General features: G+C 37.6%; 1 protein-coding gene across 1 annotated transcript; it reads right to left on the bottom strand.

Annotated features, from left to right (window-relative positions):
* Window positions 1-1,263: 1,263 nt before the first annotated feature.
* On the bottom strand, window positions 1,264-23,372 carry LOC128238038 (uncharacterized). The gene is made up of 12 exons (XM_052953605.1): window positions 23,261-23,372; window positions 9,771-9,950; window positions 9,496-9,684; window positions 9,167-9,359; window positions 8,139-8,256; window positions 6,029-6,713; window positions 5,269-5,518; window positions 4,822-4,959; window positions 4,525-4,661; window positions 3,931-4,083; window positions 1,659-1,824; window positions 1,264-1,286 (listed from the first exon to the last, which is right to left on the bottom strand). Exons 2-12 carry the CDS (start codon window positions 9,888-9,890, stop codon window positions 1,264-1,266), a joined length of 2,172 nt encoding a protein of 723 aa, XP_052809565.1. The 5' UTR covers window positions 9,891-9,950; window positions 23,261-23,372.
* Between the last annotated feature and the right edge of the window lie 605 nt (window positions 23,373-23,977).

Here is a 23,977-nt window from a genome sequence, read left to right on the forward strand (position 1 = left end):
GACAAAATGAACATATATTTAACGATATTTTTAAACTATCCAATACACGATGTTTTTTCTAGATTTTTAAATATCTTTAAATATGTAGTTTATTCCAACGTTATTTGATATTCTGTTGGCTATTTCATATTTTGAATAACTGTGTATTCACCATTGTTTTTATGTATATATGTTATTATATTATTGCTACCAAGACGAAATGTTTGAATAAATGATGTATAATGTTTATATTCTGTCGAAAACTCGCGCTTACTGCGTGTATTTGGGTGTGCATGTGTGAAACTTTTTCTATGTTTTTCTTTCACCATATATCGTTTTTAAAGTCGTTTTTATGCAAATGAAATGTTTACAGAATACCTATTGTTTTCGTTTATTCGTTCGTGTACCTTATCATGGGATAAATTTAAACAATTTTATACTAGTTATAAGTAACTCAACTGAAATATAAAATCAAAATAATTAACTACAACACTTTCGAAACTCGTTACTGTTCAAATTTTCAAAGAACTCAGAATGGGTACCGTTTCTTACCGTTGGGAGCCGTATTTTATACAAGTGTAAATTGAATAACTGTTGTCGGTGTCAGTCAAGTTTCGTTTTATTGGAAAAGTAAATCTTGTGTTAAAATGCCTTTCATGCTTGTTATGTGCAAAATAGCTGTGCACTTAAATGATAAAATCATATTTTTAACCTATATTATCTATTTCAAACATAAAATACTCCTCTGAGTACAATTTCAATATTTTTCAAAACCCACCCGGTTTTCGCACAAACCCGTTTAGACGTAAGGGCTTCCCGTAAAACACGTATATTATTTTAGACTAGGTTAGTCCCCAGTCACCCCGCACACTATCTTACTACAACCTGTCCCATGATATTCACCGCCTAGTGTTGCATATCTTAATTGACCCGGAAGTTGCGTTACAATGGCAAGACAAGGCGAGAACATACGAAAATAGGCGACAATAGGTTTGACAATAGCACGACAAATGCACGGATAAGTTGCGAGATTTATATAACGGCGCGATTACGGCAATAATTTGAAACCAATTAAAATTGTCTTAGACACGTCTCGAAAATATATTCTTGGGACATGTAGATACATTTTTACGAACTCGCACCTTAAGCCGTTACAAAGTTACATGGTATTTATGATCATATACACTCTAGACTTTAAACTGTTTATATTTATCACCTTCTAAAAACTTCTCGCACGAATGTCTCACATAACTGGTATGTTGCAGCACAATTGCCATATAATTGTCACATATTCTCGTCGATTCTCGCTGAGAATGATAAAGCTGCATAGCTTTTTAATATCCTTTAAGGGAGCTGTTGATGTCAAAATAGTATTGAATGAGATGGTGAGGCAAGTCGAGAAATACCGTTCACTATTCATCAAACAAGTCGTAAATACTAAACTTTGCTCATTCAACACATGTAAAGAAAATCATTTAGCCGGGACGCGAACCTTAAACTCGATAAGCTGCATTTTGGTATAGCAACCAATCCCTGCAGATATATATTTTGGAGATGCTTTTCAAAGTTAGACGCTATTATTTATCGTTTCAGCAAAAATGGTGTGCAACTATACTGACTGCATAGCATACAAAAGTGGCGAAAGTGTGAGTAGAGTTCGGTAGTAAATGGGGCTATACCTTTTTTGAATATGTTATTGACGAGCTTAGTAAGTTGGTCGATAAATGTGTTTTCTTTGCCACATGCATCATCAAAAAATATGTTGATTTCACAATCATATTCCTTTTTCTCCTTGTGGTTCAAAGCTTTAAAAGAATTCAATAATTGCTCCATTTCCTCTTCGCTCTGAAAAACATACTGAATATAGATGAAAGTGATAAGTTATAATAGGGAAATCAGGGTTGTTATTATGATTTGTTTTAAAATATATCTTATAAATAGTATATTATAACATCAAGTTTTACATTTTAAATGTTAAAATTTCTAAGTCATAAGTTTTTTGGTTTTTGGTGTTTTTCTTTATTTAAATATTGATTAAGCATCAAACTTAAAGCTGCACTCTCACAGATTTACCGTTTTGACAACTATTTATTTTTTTGTCTTGGAATGAGCAAATTTTTGCGTAAATATCTGCAAACTACTGATATAAGACTGCTGACCATTATTTTCGCAGTGGGGGCTATTTGACCAAAAGTGTGGGGGCTATTTGACCAAAATGGGGGCTATTTGACTTGGGGGCTATTTGACCAGGTTCCATTATTATGATAGGACGCTTTTCTGGTGACCTGTATCACGTCCAGTCCGGTGTTTAAACACGTATCCGTCGAGACCGGAGAATTGAGACGGATACATATTTACTCTACGAAAGAGACGGTATGCAGGTCGCCAGAAAATCGTTTTATCATACTATTCCATTTATTATATACCTGCCTATTCCTTTTCATTTTTCGGTTTCAATTTGATTTAACCATCTGTCAAATGCGCGCATGAATTCGAATGTGTTACGTAGTTTTGTGTAATGAAGTCAAGGAAGGCTACTACAGCGAAACGAAGTCAAAAGTTACAGAATTCACTCTATTGAGCAAAATATGAACAAAACAATTATGTTTTAGCAAATTAACAAGTTGCTAATACGAAAACAATTATTGAATGTCACAACACAAAAAAGCGGTACTTATTTTACTAGTATACACTAATTGTCATTTCCTGTAGACGTAACGCGGCCATTTTTAACAAAGTAAATATTTGTTGGAATTTTGCGGATCATAGTATGCAGAATTGAGGGACGTTGTTAGTCAATCGCTATTTCTATCGATGACGCGAAATCGCCTTCTTCTTCGTATTGGCTAACTGCTCATATTCATAATAATAAACATGGATAAAGCAACAATTTATGAAGTTCGAAATGGCAAACAACTAGTTCACTAGCCGTCTAGATAAATTGGAAGTGTTCTCTGCTTCGTGCTTATCCTCATGGTTCTTTGACAACCATTTTCCTGAATATTAACATGCTTCTAGAGCGTGAGTAAGTTGTTTAATATATTTAAAAGCCGACAGATTTTACCAGCTTTTTTGCTCACGTTTTTTAGCAACGCGAGATTACACACGGTACTCGCATGATACGGAATCAGAAAACGACAGTATCATGATACGGATTTTGCAATACGGCGCGCTGTATTTTCACTGTGTCATAGATCGCTCTACCCTCTTCGCATGCGCAAAGAAGCTATAATTGACAGTTAAGGATGCCGTTTCCCGGATGCAGTTGAAGCTTACGTCATGAACCCAAATTTGGAAATAGATGTGTATTCAGAAATCAAATCGTATTGGCATCTATTCAGTGCACAATTAAAGTATAAATGTGACAATATTCAAATACAAATCTTATTTAGATCTACGTCTCTTCCTTTAAAATGATCTGTACAATATACAACCAATCAAATAAACCCAGTACCAAAGTGTGCAATCTTAGGTAAAAGAAACATAGGTTATACTATTTATCTAAATATCAACAATATGTTGATTTACAAACAAAAAGTATTATAAACGTTTATATTTCGGTGCTTTTCCATTTTTGTACAAACATCAATCATTTGGTGTTTGCTTTTATAACTGTTATTACATAATTACAAAATCGCGACAATTCGCTATTGTCGGCCTATCTCGGCCTGCGGCCTCGCTGCGCTAGTAGTAGTAGTAGTAGTAGTAGTAGTAGTAGTAGTAGTAGTAGTAGTAGTAGTAGTAGTAGTAGTAGTAGTAGTAGTAGTAGTAGTAGTAGTAGTAGTAGTAGTAGTAGTAGTAGTAGTAGTAGTAGTAGTAGTAGTAGTAGTATCAGCAGCAGCAGCAGTAATTTAAGTAGTACTATTAGTACTAGGGCAGTAATTGTAATATTTTGCTGGTACAAAATTCTGAATAAAAATATTGCTTGATATAACAATTGATTTCGCTTACCTCTTGGTACATTGTTGTGCATATAAACACCTTTGGTCTGTGATTCACAGGGGCGTTTTCGGCCAGATTCGATTTCCTAGTTCCTGGGCGCCTCTCGCAAAGCAGAAGCCATTGGTCGAGGAGAACAGAGTTGTACGTGGGAATCCAAAATAACTTAGAAGTGAAGATTATATTTAATCGACGAGGCAACGCTTAACAAGTTACAAACGATCTATGGGGCTTAATATAGCGACGAAAATATATGCTATGTGCATGTGATTAGGTACAATTTACCATTTCAGCGTAATAACCAGTACTATTTATCTACGAAGCTCGGATTCGGTCACGAACTCAAAACCTCTGGTCCATAGTCCGATACGATTACCGCTCGGACATCGTCACCGTTTAGATGTCATACAAATATTTACCAAATGTGGATCTGATATGTTTAACATGGGACATTTAAAATAAAAGTATCCCGACAAAGTTATTTATTTCAGATCCTAATGAATTCAATTTGAAATGATAAAGTAGCGTTCAAAATAAACATTTTCTTAATTATCTTTCTAACAGTATCCAATTTGAAACATGGCCTAACAATTGATTTGATTTTACCTGATATTCCCTTAGGATAAGATTTTCTTTCTCATTTTCCTTTTCCTCGCGTAGTTTATCTATTACATATATAGCTGTTACAACGATAGCAGCACCAGATGTGAAATAAACATTGAGTTTCGTAAAATTGTTCGTTCCTACAACGAAAACAAATGTGTGGTGGGGAGAAATACATGGCAAATATAATTACTATAAAACAACAAGACATGAGACGATTTGACATATAAATTAAGATTAATTATCGAAATACAATAAATGCTTTGGAAACAACGGAGGGATGAGAAACGTAGCACTCACCTTCATCTACGAATATGTAATTACCAAGAACCTCAGGTAAAAGCAACACACATGACATAAGGGAACTCAAACAGAGCGGTATTGCATGCCAACGAAATTTGAGTTGTACTGTATTTGCGAAGAAGTATAGCATATATCCTGTAATGCATACAATAAAACTTCCGATCACAAGCATATGACCTATAAGCATTTGGTATTAAGCACAAGCGTTTCTTTTAATATAAGATTGTTATATGTTCAATAGGGTTTCGCCAAAAAAGGCATAGTCATAATGAAATTATTTTTAAAATTGCTATTGAAATTTGTGACGTATTATGTTTAAACGAAATAATGTACTTTGCCAGCTGACGTATGTAACTTGCTAACTTTTCTAACACAAATATCGATATCACACGTTAGAGTAAGTGTGGAGCCTTCAAATAATACTTAAAACAAATTAAAAAATACCTAGGAAACTGCAAATTATGTTCGAGGAAAAATACAACAACTGCCTTCTGTCCAGATGTTTCCAAAGGCTTAGTTTAAAAGCAGAATCATAGTTTCTGAGACCATGAGGGGGCGTATAATAGAAAATCCCCATCGAAATAAGATGCACGAACACTATCTTCCAGAAAGACATAAATAGTGTTATTTTCCACGTTGTTTGTTTTTTGTCAATCGGAAAAGATTCAATGCTGAAGAACATTTCCCATAGAGACTGAAATTTATCAATTGTCATAAATTGTTAAATTCAAGTAGATTTACCAGTCTTATTTCAAATGAAAACCGTCCATTGTTTCAATAATTATTGATTAGGATGAGGTAACGCTTCAAATGACATTTACAATGTTATGCATATTTACTACGCTACGCAGTAATCTCCATTGCCGAGCAGATATGATCCGAAAAAAGTTGGATTTCAACTATCTAAGTTTTTTGGAGAAAAAAAATAACTTGAAATTATGAAATAAATCAGTAAGTTTCCATTTAATAACAATCTTTTTAAGTATAAACAAATGTGATCAATTTTATTTTATTTTTTTGAAGAAGTCACGTGATTTGGTGAAAGAGTTTACTGAACGGCAAAGGGAAGTAACAGCGCTGAGGAGTATGTTCCAATTCACGGTAACTTTATTGAAAAAATATCATGTACAATATGGTTCAGGCAAGCAATTTTATAACATACATCAGACAAAAATATCGGTGAATAGAATTTAATTATACTAACCGTTTTAACCCTTTCTGTCCTATGCACGTCTTCCTGGTTATTGCCCTCTTCATTTTCTGTCCTATGCACGTCTTCCTGGTTATTGCCCTCTTCATTTTCTGTCCTATGTACGTCTTCCTGGTTATTGCCCTCTTCATTTTCTGTCATAAGTATGTCTTCCTGGTTATTGCCCTCTTCATTTTCTGTCCTATGTACGTCTTCCTGGTTATTGCCCTCTTCATTTTCTGTCCTATGTACGTCTTCCTGGTTATTGCCCTCTTCATTTTCTGTCATAAGTATGTCTTCCTGGTTATTGCCCTCTTCATTTTCTGTCCTATGTACGTCTTCCTGGTTATTGCCCTCTTCATTTTCTGTCCTATGTACGTCTTCCTGGTTATTGCCCTCTTCATTTTCTGTCCTATGTACGTCTTCCTGGTTATTGCCCTCTTCATTTTCTGTCATAAGTATGTCTTCCTGGTTATTGCCCTCTTCATTTTCTGTCCTATGTACGTCTTCCTGGTTATTGCCCTCTTCATTTTCTGTCATAAGTATGTCTTCCTGGTTATTGCCCTCTTCATTTTCTGTCATAAGTATGTCTTCCTGGTTATTGCCCTCTTCATTTGCTGTCATGTGTACGTCTTCCTGGTTATTGCCCTCTTCATTTTCAGAGGTCTCGTCTTTTTTTACGTATCCGTCCAACAGCTTACTAGAACAAGGTATCATATTTTCCAAAGAGTATATTGTCACGTTAGAAAACGTTATGTAAAATATAGTAGTTTTTTTTCAGAAAACAAGCAGTGGTCTCATACAAAAACGAAACAGAATGCAATATTCTTTGACCTATCAATAACTAGGTAACGTCCTAACACCTGAACAAAAGAAACACTTGTAACAGATAATTATAAAATTAGCAGCACTGACATAGTCAGTAAACTAACCACATATTTCAGATGGGTAACATACGTCCATTTTGAATAATGTCGAGCTGGCTTGAAAATTTTATATAAACACAGCCATCATGAACTTGATTTCAAGAAACAGCTGGATATACTGGACGAAATAATAGGGGTATCCACGAAATTTGTTGAACACACAGTGTTACAGATGCAGTTATTGCAAGAATCAGTACCAAGAGTGGTACGTTACCTATCAGATGATTTCATATTTAAAAAAAAAGTTATCATGCACGTAACAACGGCGTTAGAAAAAAAGGTAGCAAAAACACGTATGACAATCCGAAAGGAAGCAGAGCATCCTCAAAGACATTGGTGATATTAAACACAGACTCATAGATTAAGCATTATTTTCAGCACTTTGTTTGTGTTAAAAGCTACAGTATACAAAGAAAGAGGAAATAAAATGAAAGCGCACGTCTACGGAATTACATTCAAATCAATATGTTATGCATTGCATTTTTAGAATGGATTCATGCGTACAAACTGCATACTCCAAACACTGTTATGCGGACCAATTTTCACCACAAAGGTACACGTGTACACAGAACCGTAAGAAAATATGAATGTTTACATTGTCAACGTGGACAATCATGTATATAGATGCTATTTGGAGTGTGCGCTTCCTGTATTGCTTTAAATTTTACATTGAATTTCAAGACTTCCGGAGACAATTTTATTGGTAAGTGCTTTCAAGATATGTAATACCAATTCTAAAAACAATACCATAAATAATAAGTTTAAATGTACTTTCGTAAAATGCTGAAAGTATGGAAACGCTTTGGGACCATAGGATTTTCCCATAAAGCATTTTGTCTAAGACATAATTATAACAAAGTGTGTTGTGTTAAATACAATGCACCCATAACGTTCCGTTTTTTTTCATAGTTTTTCGACATCTAGGTATCATAACAAAACATTGACAACAAGTCCATAGTTGCTTTATTTAAAACCAGTGCACGGGGGTTATCTTATACTGTCACACAATTGTAAAACAAAATAACGATAACAGGAACACTACTCGTATTATACAAAATATCAATAAGAAATTCATATAATCACATTTGTGCACAATAAAATGAAAGTTGATGTAAAGGACTTATTTAACATTTTGAACAAACTGAAGACCATCGAAAAGTATTTGGTCATTTAACCTGTTAGTGGAACAAGTATTTTACCTTTGCATCTGTGGCATCCATGCGAAGAGAAGGAAAACGGCGGTAAGTGTAAAGTAAGCGATTCCATTGCCAGGAATTCTTGTATGGTTTAAGATCTCGGGGAAGACGGTGAGGCAAACTAAATTTAAAAATGAAAAACAACAAATCTTAACAACACATTGCATAGGTCTCATATGTTTTTATTAATGCAAATAACGCAAGGAAATAGTAAATGGCTGATAAAAGGTCCAGTTTAATATAATAAGTACATAAAGGATTGATTGAAGTGTAATATCGTATTTTATTTCTCGAGTGTCATAGAACAACATTTTTCCCTTAAGTTGCGAATTTCACTATGATCAACATTATTTGTTTCTTTTTAGTAATATTTTAATATATGTTTTAAATACCCCTTTTTCCAAAAGAGTGTTTTTCACGTCGCTACCCGTGGGACGTCCCTCACGTTAAATTATAGCTGATGACGTAGCTGTCATTTTTTTCTATTTCCGGTTCGTGGAGAAAAACTTTCTCAGATACTTTTTATAGCTTATTATTCACTCGTTTTTAGTGCAAACATTTTATGAACATTAATGAAAGAAATTTAATTATGCACCTATCTTCCAAAAAAGAAGACGAATGCACTTTTAAATTAAACAGGGCATGAATACATGAACATTTAAATTTCAGTTAAGTAGTAATGATATGTACATGCAAATGTCGTTCTTAAATAGCTGCAATTACCACAGAGCCTCAAAACATTGTTAATCGGGTTACGTACTGGCAATTTTGACATACAAACATATTCATTTTGTATTAAGACCATTCCGGAAAAATGTAAATGCTTTTTGATTGGAAATCTGATAAAATCTTCTTTCCTAAAATTTGCTCAGTACTTAATACAGCTACACATGTTGCAACGGATATATGAATTGTACTTGCTAAATATTGAACCTCAAAACTAAATATTTTTTTTATATTTTTAAACATCATTAGTTTTTCAAACGACTTGTGCACTTTGGGGGGCCCTTAACAGTTTACAAACTTGTTACCTGTAAATGCAAGGACCAAGACTGAAAGGAGTACTCTAATTACATCTGAAACCTTTGCTAAAATGTAGAACATTGTAATAGGTGTCGTAATACATCCCATAAGAGCAATACACATCGAAGGCGTGATGTATCTTGGCCAAATAAACACAAAAAGTGTAAGTCCACAGCTTTCGGAGAGACTTATGGCAAAGGCCTAAAATGCAGTGGATTTATAATACATTTTAACAGCAGATATATTTATTACGCAGGAAAAGCCGAACAGGTTATTTTTTTGTTATATTTAAATGAAACTCGTATGAACAAAGTTAAATAAAATTGAAAACAATTACCAAGAAATATTCCCATTTTGCAGGTGAAGGTATATCTCTCCGAAAATAACACTTGATTATACTTCTGAACAAAGTGACAATGTTCGGTATCAGAATCATCATCTCCAACATAACAAAGAGAATGACTGTACTTTCTTTGGTTGTGTTCACCCGGTCTGCCAACCGCTTTGACAATACCATAATAGACACCTACAACATAAACTAAATATAAAATTAATCGATAATTTGTTTAAAATTAATTGCGAATATGGCGAATGTAACATTGCATTATTTACCTTGCTACATGTGATTAAAGCCAGGAGAAATAGGGACAAGACGGCCGTCAGAATCCATTTACAAGATTTCCCACGCCACGAACTACTTGATTGACTAGTAACTTGGTTATTGGACTGCATTTTTGGCCAGTCGAGCTTTTTCAGGATTCGAGCGAATGGTCCATATGGTGATCTCTTGGACTGAGAATAATAACAAAAATGTGTTTTAGTACTCTATGATACACATAATAAACAATTAATTCACTTTTAGTCGTATATTATTTAAGGAATGAATTGCGGGGTTGATGTCATTATCGGGGTATGAACGCAATTGGGTTGTTCAATGTGTGTGGAGTCCGGACTCCACGAGTACTTTGACCAACCCAATTGCGTTCATATCCCCGATAATGACATCAACCCCGCAATTCATTTCTTATGTTTACACCAAATAGTTCATTATTTCATTCAAGAATTGTTAAAAAAATACTTTATTTCATTTAAGAAAACCTTTCAGTAATCCGTTCTTACCCATTCTGTAAATAGAACGACCCGACTATAACCGGAAACATTTTTTTAAATGACTGCACAATAACGCGGGAAAAGATCAACCACTTGAAATCACATTAAAACGTAAAATTGAAACACTTCTGGTACCTTTATATTTAAAATATAATAAACTAACACTTTTAAAAATGTTGATCTATATTTTACGGGACCTGCAGACACAATACAACCAATAACAAGATCAATAGCTTTCATGTATATTGTTATGCAATGAATTACGATCCGAACATATCCGAAGATGTTGCGTTCGTCGATTGATGAACGCAATTGCCGAAAGGCAGTTCATTTAAGGAATGGAAGTTGAGGTGTAAATATAAGTGGTTGAACCAAAGATGATCGTTATATGGCTCGGACACTAGAATATGACCCTTCAGTTCTTTGATACTGTTTAAAAACTTAGTTATTGGACCACAATAATTGGAAAGAATATAGCCTCAAGGGCGTTCACACGGATTTTGACGATTCCAAGTGACCTAGTTTTTACCCTTAAGGTCTAGTTCGAAATATGATGTAAAATGTTCCAAATGTGAATATTACACAAACTGTATCAAAACAAAATTAGCGTAGCCTAGCTGCCGTTTCAAAAATATGGCTTAGTCTAAAACTGTCTTCGTAAGACTGAGTAAGTAAATAACACGTCGTGTCATGTTCGATCCTTTTACTCAACAATCATATATACAAAACAACGGAAGTGACGTCGACGTTACGTAAGTTCGCGCGTAATGTTTAACAAATATAATAATGATAATTTCTTGCATACCGGACATGTGTTTCCGGTCATGTGACCTGTGCTGGAAAAACCCATCTTACATACCCCATGTAAGATGAGTCACGCGCAACAACGCGCCACTTCTTATTTCATTAAATTGTATGGTTTATGAAAAATATATTATGCCATTCCAATAAAGCGCAATCAAATATGTATGTTTGCAAGACTTTTAATTAAAATTGAACAAAAATAATCGTTAAAAAACGCTATTTATAGTTATTCAAAATTACTGCGCTCTATGACGTCGGTAAACAACGTCGCACGCGCTTTTTGGTGTAATTGTACAAAAGTTCGTTTTCAACGTCAATTTTTCCACAAATTCATAATTTAAGGTATGCAAGAAAAAATATCAATCATGTTTTTTCCGGTCCGGATCGAAAAATCCGACCCTCGGGCACGCTGTGTGACCGGTAACTCTGCAAGCCTCGTTACCGGCTTACGCGCGTGCCCTCGGGTCGGATTTTTCTATCCGTACCGGAAACACATGATAGATACTTATAATCTGTCATGTGTTCCCGTTCCGGATCGAAAAATCCGACCCGAGGGCACCTGCGTTGCCAGGTAACGAGGCTTGCCGAGTTACCGGCTACGCAGCGTGCCCGAGGGTCGGTTTTTTCTATCTGGAACGTACACACATGATAGATATTTTTTCTAGCATACCTTAAATTACATTCTTTGTGAAGAAAATACATAAGAAAGCGCTTTTTGTACATTTCACCAAAAAGCGCGTGCGATGATGTTTACTGACGTCAAGACGCGCAGTAATTTGTATTCAGTGCATACGTCAATAAGTTCCTTCGCTATCACGTCTTTTAAGGCTTATTTTGTTTTGTTTTTAAGGAATATTTTGTAAAGTTAATGTTAATGGAACTCATCTATTGAAATCTCATTACTATGGTTACATTAAGTGTTTAATAAAAGAAATTGAAAGTATTAAGTCACAGCGCGTGACTCATCTGGCATGGGGGGATGCCAGATGGAGTTTTCCAGCACGGCTGAAATCACCGGAAATGCCTATCCGGTGTGCTAGAAATGACACTCCGGGGCGGCGAATGATATTAGTCTCTTGCACTGACGGTGTCACACAGCACTTCTAGAGGATACAGTTTTACGATAGGGTGGGTAGCATTTTGTGTCCGAATCCGCGCTGCACGAACCAACCCATCGTTTCCGGTAATGGTCTCCTCCACAACTGCTAGTTTCCATTCGGACCTCGGTGTCTCGTTATGGACCTGGACAACGTCGCCAACCTTGATCGTCTGCTGGTTTTTGCCGGAAACACTGTGGTGCTCCCTTAAAGCGGTTAAATATTCAGTCTTCCATCGTACGCGGAAATTGTCAATTATTTCGGGAATAATTAAAGCAATTGATATGAAAATATATTTCATTTTGGCCGAAAAATTATGACACACATATGATACAGAACAATAACAGCCAAATCACCCTTAAATCGGGGAAATATGAATACAAAAAAAATACATGTAATAACAAATAAATGTGCATGAAGTGCGGTAGGGAGGGTAAAAATATTCGACAACCGTTCCCTCCCGCGACTTAGTCGGGCCTCAGAAGATTTACGGCGCTCCTGATCCAAACGTTGGAAGGTAGTCCTTTCTTCTTTCAGAGCTTCAATGTCCTGCGAAAAAGGCTTCTGTCTGGGGCTCAACAATTCCAAGTCCCTTTTTAAAACATCCTCCTCCCGTTCCAAACATATTTATTCATCCAACAACGATGGCCTCTTCGAACGCGAAGTTTTGGGCCGAGCTCCCGAATCCGCCATCATGTGAAATTTTAACTTTTTTAACCGTTCAAAATAAAAATATTCGATGACCGTTCCCGTGACTTAAATTCTAACAATGAATGTGAGCGCCAAATTAAGGAAATCAAGCGAAGAATTACCGGAATGGAATCAAAGGTACTAGAGGAACAAGAGTTATCTCCCTTATAATTAAGATTTTTGAAGCAAAAATCGCAAATTAACTTTTTCTGGGTCCTCACTCGCCTCGTGATGTTTTCAAAGTTACTCGCACGGGGTCCCGGGCGTTCAATGTTTTCGGAATAAGGCAACTTTGTAAGTCGTCTTCCATACAGCAAGTGCGATGGCGTCAATGGCGCCGTTATGACCTCTTCGGAAGTGACGTAAGTTAGTGGACGTTCATTGATAACAGCCTCCACTTCTGTGATGATAGTGGATAACGTTTCGAAGTCCACATACGATTGACCGAGTATCTTCTTGACAGCAGTTTTGACCAAGCCAATCAGGCGCTACCACCATTCTCAGTACCACGGAGCATGTTTTACGATCACGCGCCATTCTGTTCCTTTGTTGTTGAGCTCTTCCTGTACTGCATTTGATTGCATGAGTTCACGTGAGTGATTTGCTGCTCCAATATATGAAGTAGCATTGTCTGATGTCATCAGACGTGGTAGGAACTTCAGGCTGCAGAATCGGCAAAACGCTTCCAGAAATGTTTCTGTTGTTTAAGATCTGGCACTAGTTCCAGGTGTATAGCTCGGGTCGATGCACAAGTAAACAAACAGATGAACGTTTTCTTTTCATGTCCGTCTACTCGTATTTTCGGTTATGGTGGTGGATCAGGCGCATGGTAGGAGTTGTCGTTAACTCGTCTACGTATAACGCAGGCCCGTAACACGGACTGCACGCAACGTCGGATAACCGGTATCCAGTATTTCTGTCTGAGGTAAGTAATGGTTGAACTTGACCCAGAATGAAGTAACCTCTCGTGGGCATCGATTACAACCAGGCGTGTGAATGGTTGTTTCCGAGGAAATAGGTATGGAAACTTGGTGTTTTCTGATAGAGGCGCATTGTGAATACGCCCACCACAACGAACGAAGCCGGTGGCATCTAGGAACAGTCTCAACTGCCAAACCAATGGAATGCGATTTCCGTTTGAACTCAGATTCTTGATTTCCTCGCCATACGTAGTTTGTTGACAACTTGTGAGCCATAATTCTTCTGTCTTTTTAAGCTCACTTGCTGTCAGGTGTTCTAGTCTTCTGGCTGAAACTTCAAGTCTGCAGTTTTGTGCAAATTGTAATACGTAGGCGGTGACGCGTAGCAGCTTCCCGAGAGTGCTGTATCTGGTCACATCTGTGATATCATGGATTCCAGTAATGATGTTTGTCGAAGATTCTGACGATGACTGTGGCTCAAGCTCGTCACAGTGATCTGTTCCTGTAATGCACACGGTAGTTGACTTGTTATTCCATGTCGGTCACTGTTCTGTTTTGTCGTTCTATTGTGGTCCTTAAAACCACAGTGTGTTGTCACTGTACTGTACAGCCGAAATATCACGTGTCAATAAGTCCGCTGGATTTTCTTTTGTAGAACAATACCTCCACTTTCGGTTGTCCGTCAGTTGATGGATTTCTTCTACACGATTCTTCACAAATCGTGGTAATGACTTCATTATTGTAACCAATGTAATGTTATTTGGCTGTCTGACCACAGTTCCATCTTTGCAATGTTGAGTTGTTGTTGCAAGTGTCTGCCGAGTCGTTCAAAAGTTTTTTTTTGTTTGTTTTTGTTTTTTGTTTTTTTTATTCTTCTGCTCTTACTTCTGACGAATTGAATATTTTTCCTTTTTTCATTACTTTTCTCAGTTTTCCCCTGTATATTGTATTTTGTTGCAAGGTAATTTATAAATGCATATTTAGATTTCGTAACCATCTTGATAACTTATACGGATTTAGGGGAGGGCCGTTTTCGAATGTTGTAAAAACTTGTGGCCCAACCCTTTTGCTTTTGACAAAGTAAAATATGTCATGCTTTTCATGTTACTTAGATTTATTATTTATCTGTTTTCTTTTGCATGCATTGTCAAAAAGTGTACAATTATGAAGCAATAAAATACGATTAAAATTAAAAACCGAGTCGCCCACCGATCACTGCGGCCATTAACTCTAACTGAGGTAGGGTCAGTTTCTTTAATGGTGCATCACGGGATTTTGCCATTACCAGCGCTGATTTGTTGACTCTGCAGATGTATACAGCTGCAACGTATGACGTCATACTAGCGTCTGAAAACACGTGCAATATGGTTTCGTCTGCTAAGTTGATGGTTTCGTCTGCTTCAAAGTAGAATAGGCATCTGTTGAATGAACAGGATGAAGCACTGTTCATGTCTCGCGCTATTTCCTGCAATTTCTGTTGTAGCTCGCGTGGAAGTGGTGAGTCCCAGGCATATATCTTCTCCCATAGTTCTTATAATATGATCTTAGCTGGAATAGTGACTGGGTTGAGGAGTCCAATCGGATCATACATTATGGATGTGTGCTACAAAATGGTACGCTTTGTAACAATCTCAGCCATAGGAATCAACCTCCCTGGAAACGATATAGTGTCCTTGACTGCGTCCCATCGCATACCAAGAATTTTCGAAGCTCCATCTTTGTAAAGTACATTGTCAACTTTGCCCATTTCATGCACGAAACTGCTGTTGGAATTCCAGGAGCATAGGTTGAAGTTGACGGCAGACATCAACGCACATGTATCTCTGAATAAATCAACAACGTCTCGTTCCTGCGAAAAGCTAGATATTATGTTACAAACATAGATATCTTTTAGTAAGTGGTTACTCACCCAGTTGCCACTGTTGTTTTCTAGGTGCTTCATGATAGTTAAGCACAGGATGAATGGAGAACACGTAGCCCCAAACAGCACGGCCTTGAACCTGTATGTGGTCAGCGGGGAGTCGGGGTCACTTGGGTCACTCAGCCATACAAATCTCGTGACGTCCCGGTCTTTCTCGTCCAGCGAAACGTGAAGAAATGCCTTCTCGATATCCGTTGTATCTATTCAACTGGAAACGCATAAGTATACCGGCTAGGTCGTTCAGTTCCGGTGGTGTTGATTGTAGGCAGTCATTCAGGTTAGGCTTATCAGCTGATTGTCGACAACTGCATTCGTATACAATACGTGCTGGGGTGGTGACTTAGTCCTTTCTTACTCTATGGTGGGGAATATAGTGAATGGGATGATCGTTTTTAACGTTTGTGTCCACCTCTTCAATAAATCCCCGATCTTTTTGTTCACGAATAATTTCACCGTATTTCTGCAACATGAATGGTTCTTTTCGCAACCGCTTGTTCAAGTTTTCTGTACGTCACACGCTAACGTCATAATTGGTCGGCAACGGCAGATGGTCATCTTTCCATGGAAGCTTGGCAATGTAGTGACCCTCGTCGTATGATATGTTAGATTCCATGTAAGTCTTCAGGTTATCGGATCCGGAAGTATCGTCTCCTCCGGTGTAAATCCGATGGACTTAAGCTTCCAAAAGTGCTTCAATTCCAGGGTCGTCGGCGGAGTTGTGATGACATTCAACATGTACCGAGCGGATGGTTGTTGTGTTTTGCCTGGTAACAGACCGGAAAGCAGATATCCAATTTTTGACTTCACGGCAGTAGGTCCGTTGCCCCTGACGACATGATTTAACACCATTTTCCGGTATAAATCCGCACCAACCAGTAATGAAATGTCAAAACTTTCAGCATAAGTCACTGGGTGTGCCAACTTAAGTCCCCGGAGATAAATCAATGACGTCACTTCCTTTTGAATGTTTGATAACGGCACTGCAATAGTTGGGACTATCAAAACATCGATTTCGATTTTCTCATGTCTATCTGTTAGTAGATTCACTGTCGCCGTTGCCATTCGTCGCACGTTCTGTGTGCTGTCGCCGAAGAAAACTAAATGGATTGTCTCAATTCCCGTCTGGAATCTGTTGTATATTGTTCGGAACTCACGCTAGCAATGGCAGTTTTGAGAAGAACATTTGGACTGTGTTGTGTCGTTGAGTGCAGTATTGCAGTGTCTGGTGGTCTGTCTGTCTTTGACTGAAACAGCGGTGCTTCGGGGTTCAGTTTGCCTATAGTCTTCTGCTGTTCGCATATAGCGGTGTGATGCCTTCGCTTACAATTGTTACATCTGAAATTTGACTTGCAGAGGGATACTTGATGGTCGTTTGATAAGCAATTGAAACACAATATTTTACGTTCAATTCTCTTATCAACATTAGCTAGGCTTTCACAATCAGATGATTTGTGATCTCGATTGCAAAAAGCACATGTCACTCGACTAACATAATTTGTAACTTGTTTCGCTACCTTTCGTTTGTGCGTCTGCTTCCTGTTTGATTTACCGTTTCCGGCAAGGAAGGATGCAGTTGGCATGTGATGTTCCTGGAACAATGGGATTTCTCCTTCCTGTAACACGTTGATTTCCGTTTCAATGGCTCGTCTCAATTCCGGTAGCGTCCACGGTCGGTCGCCATGGTCACTGGCCATATTACGTCTCAGCTCTTTCGGAAATTTGTCCCTGATGATGGGAACCAACAAGTCGCCATATGATTCTTGAGACTGGCCTGAGGACTCAAGGCCTCTGATGTATGTTTCCATTTTATCACGGAAAGTCACTATGCTGTGTTGAGTATTCTCCGGACGTGGCAGTTCAAGCAAGGACTGCATATACGTGCTGATGATCTTATGCGTCTGGCAAAAACGTTCTTTCAGTAGATCAACGGCTTTTGTGTAATTTGAATTTGTTAATGGGAAACCAGTAATACTTGAGGCAGTGCTTCCATTTAACAATGATCGCAGATAGCTGATTTTTGGAACATCAGACAGGATGTGGTTCGAATGCACTGATGACTCGTAGTTTGCCATTTGGTTATGTCACCATTAAAATTCGGTAGCGAAAGGTGAGGCAATTTGTGATAAAGCTGTCACTTCAGATGGCGCTGACGGTTCGTTTATCCGTATAGTCTCTGCTTTGCGATTCTTGTTTTTGTCACTCTTGGATACGTCTTTGTTCTCGGATGCATGTTTTGCCAGTTTTCAATTCAAGGTCGATAGAGTATTCCTCACTCTCAACAAGCTCCGTCTCCAAGTCAGTAATGTCTGCATGATTTACGTTTTTCTCGGTTAAGGCTTTGATGGTTTCCGCCTTCTCCGCTAGAATTTCCAGCAACTTGATGCGCTCAAAATTAGATAATTCCTCCACAAACTTCAAAAGTAGGTTTTCGACAACTTTCCTTTGTCCATCTCGCATTGTAGTAAGCTTTGTAAGTTGCATTTTTGCTTTGTCACGGCACCAAAATGTCTTTGTGAGACTGAGTAAGTAAATAACACGTCATGCCAGGTTCGATCCTTTTACTCAACAATCATTTATACAAAACACCGGAAGTGATGTCGACGTTAAGTCCTAACGCCGCGACGTCACGTTACGTAAGTTCGCGCGTAATGTTATACAAATACATTTCATGACAAAAACCTTACCCTCCTAAAGAGTGCTCAGGTACACACGGACATAATTAATATATGGGATAAATGTCATTTCGATATTTTTTATTAAACCGCAGTTTGCGCAAAAAACGGGTTACGCTTGGAAATTTACGATCTTAAGCCTTACGATTTTTATTAAAACAGAGCCCAGGGGCATAATTACCAGCAGTCTCAAGTCTGAGTTAAGACTCTAGCGGTAAAAATCATCATTTCATTGTAACTCTCTTTTCAGTTGAGTTTTGGTGATGACATTTGCTGAATTCTATAATAATTCGAAGTTTTACAACTATTCTTTCTTATTTTTGTAACATTTATGAAAAAAGAGGATTCTTTGTAGCTTTGTAGGATATTCGCTGTGGTAATATGATATTACCTGGTGTTTCCCAGCCAGAGAAGCCTCTATGATAGCAATTTATGTTTGCCATGCAATGTATTAAGACCTATATTAAATGTAAAGTAAAACTCTGTGGTTTGTTGATACTCTTTGGTACCAAGATATTACATCTGGCGACGAGGATAAAAACTTTCAAAATTAATAAATTGGATTTTAATTTTTAGATGAATAACCTTTAAATTACTATCATGGCTAGTTTTGGAAATTTGGGTGAATATTGGCCAGACAAAGAAAGTGTTACAAATTATGTTGAACGATTGGAACAATTTTTCTGTGCAAATGGGACACATAATGACAAGAAGGTGTCATTGTAACTGTCATTTGTGCGGAACCATATGGTGTCTTACGGAACATGGTTCAATTGGCGTTACCAAAGGACAGGTCGTTTGAACAGTTAGTAAAGACGCTCACGGATCACTACATTCCCAAGCTGTTGGTTATTTTGGAACATTTTAAGTTCAATAAACGTAATCAAAGGGATGGGGGAAAAGTTTTGACTATGTAGTGGCGCTAAAGAAACTGGCGACCCATCGTGAGTTCAAGGACTTCTTAAATGATGCAATGTGTGACCGTCTTGTGTGTGGATTACACTCAGAGCTGATTCAAAGAAAACTGTTGTCAGAGGACAATTTGACATTTGACAAGGCTTGCCAAATTGAAACTGCAATGGAGATGGCTGGAAGGGACACGGCTTACTTCCAGCCACAAGTAGCGTCGGGTGTCGTTGCATCTGAAATGAACGTTTTGCACAGAGGAAAATCAGTAAAACAACAGAAAGGCAGCAAACAGGCTCAACAGTGGAAAAAGGGTTCATCGAAACGTTGCTTTCGTTGTGGAGATGAACATGATCCTGAAAATGCCGATTCAAGGGATCGAAGTGCTATAAGTGTAAACGCAAGGGGCATATAGCAAAATGATGTCCGTCAATCAAAGAACGGCAAACACGTTACCTCGGGGAGGAAACTTCAGCAGATGAGAGCGACTTAAATGGCATATATCAGTCGTTGTCTTCGGGTCCATCTGCAAGGATATGCATAGTGACACTGATTCTAGGCGGTACCAAAGTCGATATGGAGCTCGAAACAGGAAGTTCTGTGTCATAGTTTCTGAGGATATATACGAAAAAGTTCTTCGCAAGTATCCATTGAGGACTACAAATGTAAAATTTATGTCATATTCTGGAAATAGGATCGAGTTTTTAGGGCAATGCGAAGTTCCTGCGGAATATGAAAGCCAGAAATATAAGCTTTCGCTGTTAGTGGCCAAAGGAAGGCGAACAGCGCTTTTCGGTAGAAATTGGCTTGAGAAAATCCCACTCAACGGGAGAGACATTTTCCATGTTCAGGAGAGCACAAAATAAATTTCATTGGAGCGTGTGAAAAAGGAGTTTAAACACCTCTGGAATAATGAAAGTTCACGGAATCTACCAATTAAAGGTTTCAAAGCGCATATCAGAATGAAAGACGGATCAAAACCTATCTTCTGTAAAGCTAGACCAGTGCCTTATGCAATTAAGGAAACGGTTGAACGAGAATTTGAGCGCATGGAAAAAGAAGGGATTGTTTACAAGGTGAAATACAGCGAATGGGCTACGCCACTTGTGGTGGTTCCAAAGCCAGATAAAGGCGTGCGAATTTTATGAGACTACAAAGTTACAGTAAATCGCGAAAAAGTGAGGAACAGTATCCAATACCTAATACAGAGGATTAATTAGCAACATAAGCAGAAGGGCAAAAGTTCACAAAATTGGATTTGTCTCAGGCATATTCACAGCTTGAGATGGACAAAGATTCAGAGCAATTGTTAACTGTTAACACATCAAAGGGCCTTTATCACTACTGCAGATTGGTTTACGGAATAAGTAGCAGTCTATCGATTCTTTAGTCAGTAGTGGACAAAATATTGGCTGAAATTGCAAATGTGGTGTGTAGAATTGATGACATATTGATTACGGGGCCGAATGATCTAAAAAGATTGAGTGAACACAACTGAACGAAAACAAGGGTTCTTTTATGCAGGACGAGGTGGTGTACATGTGACATTTGGTAAATAAACACGGCGTTGGGGCCACGAAAGACAAAATCGATGTCATCAAAAACTGACCGAAACCTGAAAATGTGAGTCAAATGAAATCATATTTGGGCTTAATTGGATGCTACCGGTCATTTTTGCAAAATCTTGCATCACTCATGCATCCACTTCATTGTGTCTTAAAGAAGGGAGAAAAATGGACCTGGTTGGCAGCTTGCGACAAGGCGTTCAATGAAAGCAAGGACTTGGTAGTGAACAGTGGCTTATTGGTTCACTATGACATAAAATTGCCGGTGGCGTTAGCCTGTGATTCGTTATCTAACGGCATTGGTGCAGTGTCGCATATTATGGAAGATGGGCAAGAGCGGCCTTTTGCTTTTGCTTCTAGGACACTGACGGACAGTGAGAAAAACTATAGTCAGATTCACAGGGAATCACTACCTCTAGTGTATGGTGTTTCACAAGTACTTGCACAGACGCAAGTTTACGTTGATCACCGATCACAAAAGTTTGACAACTATTTTGGGTCCGAAGAAAGGTATTCCAACTATCGCAGCAGCGCGTTTGCTGCGTTGGGCAGTTACGCTATCCGCGTATGAGTATGACATAGTGTACAGGAAATCGGCAGATCATGGATATTGCGACTTTCCATCACGTTTACCAGTACCCGGTACGGACGCGTGTTACATCGAAGATGAAGGAAATGAGTCCTATGTCGAGGAAATTCCCATTTCTACCAAAGATATTGAAGAAATAACGCGAAAGCACCCGGTGTTGAGCAAAGTGTACATGCATACAATGAACGGTTGGCCAAACCATGTTACTGAAACGGAACCAAAATTGTATATTAATGAGAAAAAAAGAGAAATGAATTGTCAACGGACAATGGAGTTATACTATGGGGATTACGCGTTGTTATACCGGACATTTTCAGGCAAAGAATATTAGAAGAGTTACATGATCAACATCTGGGTATGTGCCGAATGGAGGCGGCGGCTCGAAGCTATGTTTGGTGGGAAAACGTAGATAGGGACATTGAACAAATGGTACGAATATGTGCTACATGGATGTCAGTTCCAAAATCGCCATACAAAGCACCACTTCATCCCTTAAAGCGGGCTACAAGACCATGGCAGAGAGTACACTTTGCTGAATTCAGGCAACAAAATTTCTTGGTGGTTATAAATTTATATTCCAAATGGATCGAGGTCATGCCGATGAAATTAACCACGAGTGCAAAAACCATTGGGAAATTGCGTGGACTATTCAGTACATGGGGCTTACCAGAAGAACTAGTAAGTGATAATGATCCAAGGTTTACATCTGTGGATTTTAAAGACTTCATGGTAAACAATGGTATTAAACATACTCGGTCTCCTGCCAACCATCCGAGTTCGACAGTGCAGCCGAACGGGCGGTACAAGTTCTCAAGAAGGCTCTCAAGAAACAACTTTTTGACAAGGAATACAAGGGAGAAAATGATTCACTTAATTACAGATTGGCAAAATTTCTACTGAATTATCGTAATACACCCCATTCAATTACCAAAGAATCGCCAACAGTTTTGTTTCGAAAACGACAATTACGAAGCCGGTTGACATAACTTAGACCAAATAAGGAGCAAGACATTGAGAAAAAGCAGGAACGAATGAAGGACAATCATGACAGGGGTCATTAAACGTATCGCATGTTTTCTGAAGGAGAGTGCGTGCTGGTTAAACAACAATAATTGGTGGGAGAAAATGGAAATGGCTTCCTGGAATGTTCATAAAATAAAAAGACCTGCTATGTACTAAGTAAAAGTTGACAAAAAGATCCGTTTCTGTCATGCTGATCATTTACGTAAAAATGATGCCAGCTTTCCGGAGAATTATCAACAGTCAAACAATGAATTAAAATTTGCTTGGCCTAACATGTTTGCAAGATCAATTCCGAGCGATTATAATGAGACAGAGTCAACCCAACACAAACCACCTGAATTGAAACAATCGGAATGTGAGTAGTCGGTAATTAATGATACTTGATAATAAAAGTGCTATTCTGAGTCTGAGTCTAGATTAGAATTAGAGACTATTCGTAATCATGGTCCCAACTGGTCTTTGTTTGGTTCAGCTAGGCCTTCGTTGTGATAACTTTGACACTGATCGTATAACATTTAATGAAATATAACTCAATATCAAAATTCCATATAACCGGCAGTTATCTTCTATTTTTGTAAATGCATGCTATATTATGCTGGCAATCTTTTAAAAACATATGGCCATGGTTTTCCTATAATGCAAAGCTCACCAGTTTTGTTTTTCTTCACATTTGTGAAATGTTTACTTCTTCCCGAATTTAAAACAGTAAATAGGAAGTATCTTTATGATAATCACAATAAACAATTTGCATTCATAAAAATCAATTTGAAGCTTGTAGTCTGTCTAATTGAAATAAGCTACTTACGTCTGTTAAGAAGATCTAAGTAAGTAGACAGGATACGCTGATATTTATATTCATATATATGTATGGCACCTTATCAAATACATTAGACGAAATGCTTGTTCAAAATCATCTTAAACAATATTAATCCAGTATATAAAAGTTATATAAGGCAATTGTGTGCTCAATGAATAGTTTACATAACTAACGTATCAGTTACGTATCTCAATCTAGATATTAGCCACAATCATCATTATCAATATCAAATAATGACGCACATTTTTGTCATATGATATGTCTCTGTACGTGACAAATAGAACATAAATATGTTACTTATAGTTTGTTTATCTATACTCAAAATTAATTTAAACAATATTTAAACAAATTTAATGTGTATAATACTGATTTTTTTATAGTAATCATAATATATTTTTTGGGTCTCACATTTAAACCTATTATGTTTTCGTTATATAATTTAATTGATATTTCGATCATGTTATGAGGAATATGTATTTGGTCGAATTACTTAATAGTGTTTTGAGACTTGAATCTTTAATCTTAAATTAAATATAGGTCAATAAGTGAAAGCAACTTTAGCGTATCAGTTGTTCTGAAAACTTCACCTTTAATTAGAACGTTAACATAACTTTGCAGCGCCTCTCACGTGTTCTCACTATGGTCCGTAACAGAGCCACAGATAAGGTCGGTATATATAGGGCTAACGAATCATGTGTCTTCATT

Source organism: Mya arenaria, chromosome 6, assembly GCF_026914265.1.
Source record: "Mya arenaria isolate MELC-2E11 chromosome 6, ASM2691426v1".
Taxonomy (NCBI): domain Eukaryota; kingdom Metazoa; phylum Mollusca; class Bivalvia; order Myida; family Myidae; genus Mya; species Mya arenaria.

Coding starts and splice junctions, on each gene's coding strand:
- LOC128238038 (XM_052953605.1), bottom strand. CDS start 9,890: ATGCAGTCCAATAACCAAGTTACTAGTCAATCAAGTAGTTCGTGGCGT. Junction 8,257..9,166: donor CTTGGTCCTTGCATTTACAG/GTAACAAGTTTG, acceptor TTTTAAATTTAG/TTTGCCTCACCGTCTTCCCC. Junction 1,825..3,930: donor GCACAACAATGTACCAAGAG/GTAAGCGAAATC, acceptor TATGTTTTTCAG/AGCGAAGAGGAAATGGAGCA.